At 44.4% G+C, this 10451-nt stretch overlaps 1 protein-coding gene across 1 annotated transcript in view; it reads left to right on the plus strand.

Moving 5' to 3' along the window:
• The window catches only part of GABRD (gamma-aminobutyric acid type A receptor subunit delta), a 33274-nt gene extending 23559 nt beyond the window's left edge, over positions 1–9715 (plus strand). Inside the window, exons 3-9 of the mRNA XM_081871158.1 lie at positions 922–989; positions 1147–1367; positions 2553–2635; positions 5211–5348; positions 6178–6333; positions 7482–7693; positions 9030–9715. Of these exons, the coding sequence (XP_081727284.1) occupies positions 922–989; positions 1147–1367; positions 2553–2635; positions 5211–5348; positions 6178–6333; positions 7482–7693; positions 9030–9320 (1169 nt within the window). The 3' untranslated portion in view covers positions 9321–9715. The remainder of the gene's footprint in view (positions 1–921; positions 990–1146; positions 1368–2552; positions 2636–5210; positions 5349–6177; positions 6334–7481; positions 7694–9029) is intronic.
• The last annotated feature ends 736 nt before the right edge of the window (positions 9716–10451 follow it).

Here is a 10451-nt window from a genome sequence, read left to right on the forward strand (position 1 = left end):
TACGGATGAAGAGCAGTCTACAAATTTAATGAAGAAGAATAATCATGCGTAGTTTGGCCCTTAGGCTTTGTTAATGGCACAAAAGCCCCCATTTGGACACCATCAGGTGGCAGGTGGAGAAGAAGTCACGATTCCCTCAGTTTCACTGACGGGGTCAGTGGCGTAGCGTGGGTTGTCAGCACCCGGGGCAAGGCAAGTAATTTGCGCCCCCTAACCCATGGATTTGCGCCCCCTAACCCGTGGATTTGCGCCCCCTAACCCTAACCCCCAGATGTTGCGCCCGGTGCAGCCGGCCCCCCCTGCACCCCCCACGCTACGCCACTGACGGGGGTTCTACTTGCAAATTGTGTAACTCCTGTTTTAAAAGCTGCACGGGTTACCAGTTTGTTGCTGGGCCTAATTCAAAGTACGAACCCCTGAAAGATTTAGGTAGGCCTCAAATATATGAAAGACTGCCTCTTCACCAATCTCCCGGGGTGTTAAGAATTGCCAGTTTGGCCTCTCTTGGTAGTTTCACTACCCTCAGAAAAGCGGGGGATTGGTGGCCCGGGACAGAAGGGGCCTTCTCTGTGGCAGCCCCTAAATTGTGGAATTGCCTCCCCATAGACATGTCTTCATTATATCTTCACTGAGCCTCTTCATTGTACAGTACACATCACTTTACCCTGGCCTCTGGCTTCTTGCAGTTAACGTGCTTTGCTTTGTGGGACCCACCTCTTTTGCTGAATGTAAACTTTTGTGTACCGTTTGGAAAGGTTTCCCTTGCTTTATAATGGTGATGGGTTTTTTCCTTTTTAAAGACTAATTTAATATTCTATTGTTGTAACCTGCCCTGGGACCTTATGGTGAAATGGGGAGTAAGAAATCTCATAAATAAAATTAAATAACCCCCTCTTTTTTTTTTCCTTTCCCCTATTTCAGGCCCCCCTGTTAACGTTGCTCTAGCCATTGAAGTTGCCAGCATTGACCACATATCAGAAGTCAATATGGTAAGTTGGCGCTTGAAGAAAAATAACGCTGCCGTGTCGTAACATCCAACATTTTTCGGGGGTGGGGGTGGGTGGGGAATAAAGATATATGTTTCTCCAGATTATGGAATTGTGGGAAATTTTAATGGCAGCCAGTGTTGGTGATTCTTCTCCTCAGGAATACACAATGACAGTCTTCCTGCATCAAAGCTGGCGCGATGACCGGCTGTCGTACAATCACACCAACGAAACCCTGGGCTTGGACAGTCGCTTTGTGGATAAGCTGTGGCTGCCGGATACCTTCATCGTCAATGCCAAGTCTGCCTGGTTCCATGACGTCACTGTGGAGAACAAGCTCATCCGGTTGCAGCCTGATGGGGTCATTCTGTACAGCATCAGGTAAAACAGAAACTTCATGAGGAAGAATGACCTTTTGTGCTGGCAACCTTTGCTGGGTTTTAGGTGGTTTCCCAAGTGCTGCATATAGTTCAGGCCACATGTGTTTGTGGGCAGGGACCAGTTGGCCTTTGATCAGCCTTGTGCGGTTCCACTAGATTCAGAAGGATCTGTAGTTCATGCTGATGTTTACTTGCACTTGTATAGGCTAGTGAGGCTCTTGAGAAGCAGAAAGTCACCAACTCACCAGTCACCATTAGTGCTGCCTGCCCCACCAACTTGTTGGAGGGGCTGCTCAGGTGTTGGGTTCATATAAGCACATGTGGCGGACCTGCAATAGGGGAGCCACATTCTGAGGGGAATTATTCAAAGATATTAGGGAGATAACCGGACAAAACACAGTAAAAGGCCTGGAGTTCGCATTACATAAAATTTACCTATGAGAGAATATGACCTGCATTTTAAGCACATTTTTAAAGTTTTAACTGGCCAGGTAGGGTGGGATGGGGTTATTTAAGCATCTTATGTTTTAATTGTTGCAACCTGACCTGCAACCTTAGGCTGAAGAATGAGTAATAAATTATAGTAGTCAAATCATCATCACCATCCAATTTCGTTGCACTTGTGCAATGTTGCACTTGTGTAATGACAATAAAGAATCTATCTATCTATCTATCTTTTAGCAGCAGCCAGGCTAGTAATAACTAGATATTGGAAATTGTTAGAAGGTGCAACACTGACCACAAGTTATTTTTAAAAAGCCTGGCAATTTTGCACGGACAGAAAAATTAACCACTAAACTAAAAATAGCAAGGAGAATGAAATGAAAAGGTACATTTTGTGTGGATTGACATGCTTTTATTATGTACAGTGCAGAAGAGGAGAATGCGGGACCTTCTCCAGTTTATAAAGTTTTGTTTGCTATCATTGCAGGCAGTAAGAGAAATTGCCACCAAACTGGAAATATGACAATTTAAGGGATGCAAGCTCTGATGTAACCCAAACTCATGTCTTCAAAAATGGTGGGAGGGTGGGTTTTTGTTTTAACACTGCTTCTTGTTGTTTGTAGTATAAAACAGTAATAATAATAATAATAATAATAATAATAATAATAATAATAATATTTTTAATGGCAAATGTTAGCCTATATGTAATGGTGGTTTTTGCTGCTGTCTTCATTTTGGATAGAATCACCTCAACGGTGGCCTGTGACATGGACCTTACCAAGTACCCTATGGATGAGCAGGAGTGCATGCTTGATTTGGAGAGCTGTGAGTTCAATTCTGAGGTGTCTATTTTAAAAAGGTCTTCTCAAATGGGAGAGCAGGGAGTGGAGGAGATAATTTCCTTCACACAGGGTAGCCTTGGCCCAGAGTGCAAACCCCTTAATTATTGGAGCAGGAGCAGGGAAAGCACAGCTCTCCCAGCTCCCATAGTCCCTGACCATTGGCCATGCTGTGTGGTGTTGATGGGAGTTGGAGTCCAACAGCATCTAGAGCATGGAAGGATAAGCTTTGGTGCTCCAGCTGTGGCTGGAATACAGCTCCCAACATGTCTGACATTTGCAGAAATGTGCATATTAGGAAAGAGTCACCCTAAAATGCTGCAACATTTTCATGGACTTGTTTTTGTTTTATCCCAAACTAACATGGAAATGTGGATAACTGTACTTAAAGAGTGGAAAAAGAAGAAACCGAAATTAACAGATTTGGCCCTACCTGCAATTTATTTGAACGTTTTTAGTGGGCTTCTTGTAACTCAAGGCAGCTGACAGCAAATGTCCACGTTGCAACTCTGTCTAAATGTGGTTTTGTCACAGCACCACAGAGCTTCTGAAATCTGACTGGTGGTGGGATGGCAGGTTAAATGGTGCTATGCATGGCCTGATGGCACCATGGAAACGCTGTTGCACACAGTTTAACGCCAGGATGACCTGGATGCTATTTCTCTAGGCCTGAATAGCTGTGCACTGGGACTAGAAAGCATTAGAGCGGATTGTACGCTGGTGCAAGTTTTCTCCTCCTCCTCCTCCTCCTCCCTCTCATTTCATTTTTAGCACTGACTGTTTTCTGAGCAATTAAGCACAATACATTTTTATCCCACCAAATATAGCAATCTGCAGTTCTTTTTACTTATGCAATCAGTAAATGCAGAGGCAGCCAGAGAATGAGGCGGCAAAATTTTAGTCTGCTGGCGAGTTTTTACAGAGGGCTTGGATTTTAATTTAATTTTGCAGATTGTGTTTATAGAGCAATAATCACAAGGAGAAATGAAGCCTCTTAAAACAGATTAAAAAAAGGAAAGTTGGTTCTCCATGGGAGTGGGGGCGGTTTAAAGACAAGCAAGGAGTTTTGTTTTGTGGAGAGGGGGATGTTGATGTAGAAAATGGACAGGTGAGCCAAGCACTTGAAGAGTAGCAATTTTGCTCAAGTGAGTAGCAATTTTGCACAAGTGAAGAGAAGCTTTAATTTTATTTCTTGCAGAAATATTTATTTCTTACAGAAAAAGCTCTAATTTTATATATACCTTGCCTTTTCCTGTGAATGTTGAGATAGGGAAGAGGTGGGTGAATCTGCCAATATCAGTTTCTTATTTTTCATAGAATCATAGAATTGTAGAGCTGGAAGAGACCCCAAGGGTCATCTAGTAGACACCCTGCGATGCAGGGATCACAAAAAAAGAATCCCTGACAGATGGCCATCCAATCTCTGCTTTAAATCCTCCAATGAAGGAGAGCCCACCACTTTCCAAGGAAGTCCGTTCCACTGTCAACCAGCTCTTACTGTCAAAAGGTTCTTCCTAATGTTTAGTTGGAATCTCCTTGCTTGTAATTTGAATCCACCGGTTCGAGTCCTACCCTCTGGAGCAGCAGAAAACAAGCTGGCTGCACCTTCCACGCGACAGCCCTTCAGATATTTGAAGATGGCTATCATATCTCCTGTCAGTCTTCTCTTCTCCAGACTAAACATACCTAACTCCCTCAACTCTTCTCCATATGGCTTGGTTTCCAGATCCTTTATCAACTTAGGGCTCATCCACACTTCCTCTTGTCCCACTGCTTTCCCTGGGGACAACGGCGACGACAACCGCTCTTTAGCACTCAATTGGAGCAAATGGCAATCTGGTTTTCCACAAATGCAGTTCTGATCTAGAGCTAAAGAGTGGGTTTTGCCTGGTAAAGGAGTGTGACAAGGGGGAAACAGCTCAGACCCATGCCTAGAAAGTCGAGGTCAACCGGACCCGTGCTTTCTGGGCACAGGAGAAGCAGTAGTGTGGACAGGCCCTTAGTCACCGTCCCCTGCATACATTCCAGTTGGCTAATATCCTTCTGTCTTTCCAACCCTCTCTGCATTAGCTTGCGATTCTCTAAGTAAAAAAAAGAAAAGTCATCGTGAAAATTCATCATGCATTTTTGTGTAAATTTCTTTTAATGCACACATTTTAATGCAGTTTTGCCTAAGGAACATTTTTTTACACAGCAACGTCCCCTCATATCATGCATTTCTGTATGTTGTTTTCATTAAAATCTGCACTGCAAAATCTGGAGAAGCCCAGTCAGTGTAGGCAATGCTGAGCTAGATGGACCAGTTGCCTGATTTGGTGCTTCCTATCTTCCTAAAAGGGGTGGGTGATGGGAATAGAAGCACGAGAACACCTTGCTTGTTTCCAGGTCGGTTAGCTCTGATACACTGAACTGGGTTCATTAGGTTTGAAGTGGGCCAGAACGCATTAACCAGTGGGACCAGTAAGAGAACTGTGGCCATGGATTCTGAGTGTTTCATCCTGAGCATGTCAATCTTCTTATCTTTCCCCGTATCCCTGTATTTATTCAGTTTCTTTTGACAGATGGCTACTCCTCAGAGGATATCGTCTACCACTGGTCTGAAAACCAGGATCAGATCCATGGACTGGATAAGCTGCAGCTTGCTCAGTTCACCATCACCAATTACCGGTTTGCTACAGAAGTGATGAACTTCAAATCTGGTAAACAAAGCTTCCAGTCCTTTTAAAAGCTTTGCAGGGATGGGACTGGGTAACATCCAACTAGGTTTTGCCAAGAGTAAGGGAAGGAAGGACCTCTTGATATTGTGATCTTTCCAAACTTAAATTTAGTTCTCCACATTTTTGAGCAATTTGAGATTTAAAAAGAAAAATCTTCATGATAATTCATCAGCATTCTAATGATGTGCACATTTTTGTGTGCGTTTTGACAAACATGTGCATTCACACGTAATATACACATTTGCATCAATTTCCACTACCGTAATATTAATTTAATCATATGCATTTTTGTTGATTAATTGATCTTTGCAAGTTAAATCTACATATATTTTTTCCCTTACAAATAAAACCTGGTTTGGACCAGAACTGTGGAGAGACCCAGGGTTCAACTCCCAATTCAGCAGGGTCTCCCACATCTGGGGTGAGCTCCTTTGAATAATATAAATGTGGTGGCAGGGGAGGGACAGACACCTTTTAAAATCAATTAACTACATTTTTATTTATACAGTGCCATTAGGAATGAATGGATAAGTCTATTTTGGGTCAGCATCAGTTCTGCACTTGTTCATCCATAAGACTGCATCATTCTGCTATCCCCCCTCCCATGAAAATGGATTTCACATACTCCCCCCCCCAAAAAAAGGGTTTTATCCAAATGTTAGTCCTACTCAGAGCTAGCCTACCTCACAGGGTTGTTGTGAGGATAAAACTGAGCTAAATGGGGGAGAGAACCATGCAAGCCACTTCGAGGTCCTTGTAAGAAAGGTAAGATGTAAATAAATACATTTGCCTTTTTGTCTCCTTCGTTTAGCTGGTCAATTCCCCCGGCTGAGCCTCCACTTCCACTTGAGGAGGAATCGAGGTGTTTACATCATCCAGTCCTATGTGCCTTCCATCCTCTTGGTCGCCATGTCATGGGTTTCTTTCTGGATCAGTCAGTCAGCTGTGCCTGCCCGAGTCTCGCTAGGTAAAAGAGTATTGTTTGATGGCTCTGGACCTATTGTAGGGTGTTAAAACCCACAGAAGTGGGATGAGCATTTTGTGGGATGGGCTTTAATGGGTAGGTGAGGCTATATTAATTGGAATTTATGCCTCCAGGCGCCCATATGTGTGGGTTGAACAGTTTCAAAATCCCATCATTGGCAGCCAAATTAAAAGCATAGGAATTAGGCTATAAAACCTTGTTTTTGAACAAATCTACCAATGAAGTAAGCTTGTTCTCCCTTTCTTACTCCATTTAAAAAAGAATCAGGCAACAACTTGTAAAGTAAGTTTAAAAAAACATGTACCGTACTTACTTTATAATCATGCATTGGTTCACAGCAATAGTAGCAGTAAAAATTATGCAGGCAAAATACTTATATTTACAGTATAACCAGCTTCAGGCATGTGGCTAAAGTTGGAGCAAGCACAGGGCACATCTGCCCTCATGGCTGGTCACAGAAAGAGAAAGGATCAGGAAGTACTATATGAACTTTCCTATTTAGGTGAGGAGGGGGAAATGACATCACACAGAGCCCTCTCTACCAATTGTATTTCTATGGCCTGAGTATCTATCTATCAGCAGTACAGCTCTGTTGTATCAGCCCCTTCTCATGCTAACTAGCAAGAATATGCATTTGTTAGGTTTGGTTGTTAATCTCCCACACATTTGCCTTTCCTTCTTGGTGTTTCTTCCCCTACCACTAGTCGAGCATAATGTCTGACGTGAAGCTGCTGCACTGGGTGCCTGTTCACTTTTGAGCCAAATGCAGCCCTCTAGCCCTCCAGGGTACGGTCCTGACTCTCTCTACTCTTCCCATGCCAAATGCCTCACCAGCCTTGCTTTGCACCACCCTTTGGTGCTTTTTCCCTGGCTGGAACGTGAACTCTGATAATGCTTATCCTGTATGAGGAATAGAGTGGTTTATGTGAGTGAGTATAGAATATGGCCTACTGTTCAAAGGTGAAATGTGCATTCTTTGCTCCACCCATTTTTGCCCCTGGCATATGGCCCTTGGGAGGTTGCCCAGATGGGAATGTGTCCCTCAGACTGAAAAAAAGCTATTCCCAGCCTTGGACTAAACAGAATTAAACTCTAGCTGGGACATCCTCCCCACATCTTGTTTCTTTCAGGTATAACTACAGTCCTCACCATGACCACCCTGATGGTGAGTGCTCGGTCTTCACTCCCACGGGCTTCAGCCATCAAGGCCTTGGATGTGTACTTCTGGATCTGTTACGTGTTTGTCTTTGCCGCACTGGTGGAATATGCATTTGCTCACTTCAATGCAGACTACATGAAGAAGCAAAAAGACAAGATCAAGACCAGCAGGCAGGCAGAAGAGGTCAGTAAGAGCCTCTGGTGGGTTCAGACTCTGATCCACCCATTTGGGAGAACTGGGCTGAAATGTGTGGTCCAGCATTCTCTAGCCATGCAGGCAAGACAAAGGGGGTGGGGTGGGAAAGAGTAATGGGAGAAGCAAGCCACTTTCTGATCATATAAAGCTATCTGCCATGGACTGGTTGGACACAGAGGAATGGTAGCAGGAACCAGTGGGGGAACCCGCATGGAAAGAAGGCTCAGAGCAAGGGGACTGGTGGTGGGACGACGATGTGTGGTCGGAGGGAGAAGAGGAAGAAACTGGGAGGAGAGGTCTGTAGCTGCAGTGGTAACAGGGCTTAGTGAGAGAGGGGAGTCTGGGGCAGAGAGCAGTCCAGAATCAGAGCTAGAAGCTGCAGCAGGAAAGTGGGATGAGGGAGGCCAAAAGGCCCTCCTTTGCAGATCCTGTTTTTTTCTAATAAAGAGTTAACTTTACTTACTCCGTGTGATTTACTGCTGTCTTGAGGAAAATATTTAAGGGAGAGTCAAGGCAGGTGTCAGCAACAAGCCCTGGCAGTTCTCCAAGGATGCCAGGAGCTGATGCCAGCCCAACATGCTTACTTGGAGAAAGTCCCACAGATATCAGTATGACCACCTAATGACAAGACAATGACAATAATCCACCAACAGCATACAAATCAATATGGCTAACCTGATCCAAAACACCCACCCACCCTGCTCACACGCAAAAACAAAGATCACCACAGCCAATCACAAACAAACAACCACACCCTAGGCAAACCCCAACCTCTCTCACCTCCAAAGAAACACAAATGAACAGCAGAGAACCTGCATGAGCAACGCTGACACCAAACCCTACATACATTAAGCAAAATAGAAACATCGCTACCCAACCACACACCCCCATCTTCCCCCCTCCCCCCCCATGTCTCAACAAATGAAACTGATTTGTAAAAATGTTACACGGAAAAAATACGAGAGACATTACATATACTTCTGTAAAACAAGAAAATCTTTAATAATAATAATAATAATAATAATAGTATGACCACCTAATTCAAGTATGGGGAACTTGTTCCCCTCCAGATGTTGCTGGACTCCAATTCCTATCAACATCAGTACTATCAGTAATTGGTGATGGTGGGAGTTGCAATCCAGCAACATCTGGTGGGCCACAGGTAAGTCACCAGCGATAACCAACATGGTGCTCTCCAGATGTTGCTGGCCCATCAGCCTCAGACAACAAGGCCTATAGGGAGGGATGGGAACATCTGGTGGGCCACAGGTTCCCCATCCCCTGGCCTACAGACATGTTGATCATCTTCTGCTTCTCATTTCAGGTCAATGTGAAGAACGCCATTGTTATGTTTTCCCTCTCGATAGCAGGCGTCAACCAGGAACTTGCTGTTTCCAACAGGCACCACAGAGTCCCTAAAAACTTGCCTGGGTCAGTGGAAGTGGAAGCGGGAGAGACCAAGAAGCAACAGGAGACTAAACCCGAGAAGAAAAATGGCCTGAAGTCTCTCTTCAAGCCCATCGATGCAGATACCATTGACATATATGCCAGGGCAGTTTTCCCAGCAGCCTTTGCAGCAGTCAATGTCATCTACTGGGTGGCTTACACAATGTAAGGGTCACAAAATGGAGGCAGGCTGGGCAACAGGCAACTGAGATCCTCTGAGCCACAGCAGAGCTTCTTAATGGAAGGGCCTTACTCAGGGCCAACTTTAACCACAGCACTTCCAAAGCCAGATGGATATTCCGTTAATAGAGAGGATTGTTCTTCTCCCTTCCTCTGTCACTGAGACAGCAAAGCAGTTGGCCACCACCCCTTTTTATTGGCTTGTTTCCCCCTCTTTAGTCTCCACAGAGCGAGTCAGATGCCACAGTCTTCCCCACTTTGGCATGAAACTCCTGCCAAGGCTCCACAGCTGCCTAATCCTGCACAACAATAAGGCATTTCACTTCTTCATCTGTCGTGTCATCTTCCAGTTTCAAGAAGGATAAGTCCTGGATTGGGGCCTGGGGGAGAAAAAGCACCTGGTGCATCAGGGTCTGATCCAAACTAATCTGGTGTGTGTCGCCAGGGAATAATTGCTTTGCCAGGTGTTTGTGGGGAGAGATGCTTAAAAGTGGAGCAAAAATGCAAGGGTGGAGCTCTGCACAGTCTGGATTTTAACCGGCTTTTAAGGACCCAATAGAAAACCTTTTTATTTGTGATTGGACTATTAAAAGGCTAGCTGGCTGGCAGTCCATTTCTTCGCAGTTCTGAGAACTTTTCTTTCTTCAATCTGCACCTGTTTTAAACACACACACACACACACACACACCCCGTACTTGACTGCACAGTTTGTGTCATAGCTCTGTATGGACGTGATGGTTTAGCTGTGATTCCTGCAGTGCAGGGGGTTGGACTAGATGACCCTTGGGTCCCTTCCAACTCTACAATTATTTGATGCTATGATATCTGTAGCTGGGCATTTTGATGGCCAGGGGGTAATGGGGACGTGTGTAGGGTGGGGTGGGGGAGAGACTGACACACACACATGCATATACACACATTCCTTGAAGTTTCTTTAATGGTTTTAAAATTTGGGCAACAAAGGGTAATACTGGGTTTGGGGATTCTGGTTTTTTTAAAAAACTATCATTTGTCTTGGATAAAGTATTTAAAACACTTTTTTATCCTCTTCTAACCATAGCATGAAATAAAGCCTATGACACAGAGCTTGGCTGGAATTGTTTTATCACGGATACTTCAT

This window comes from Podarcis erhardii (assembly GCF_964252035.2).
Source record: "Podarcis erhardii genome assembly, chromosome: 7".
NCBI classification, from domain to species: Eukaryota; Metazoa; Chordata; class Lepidosauria; order Squamata; family Lacertidae; genus Podarcis; species Podarcis erhardii.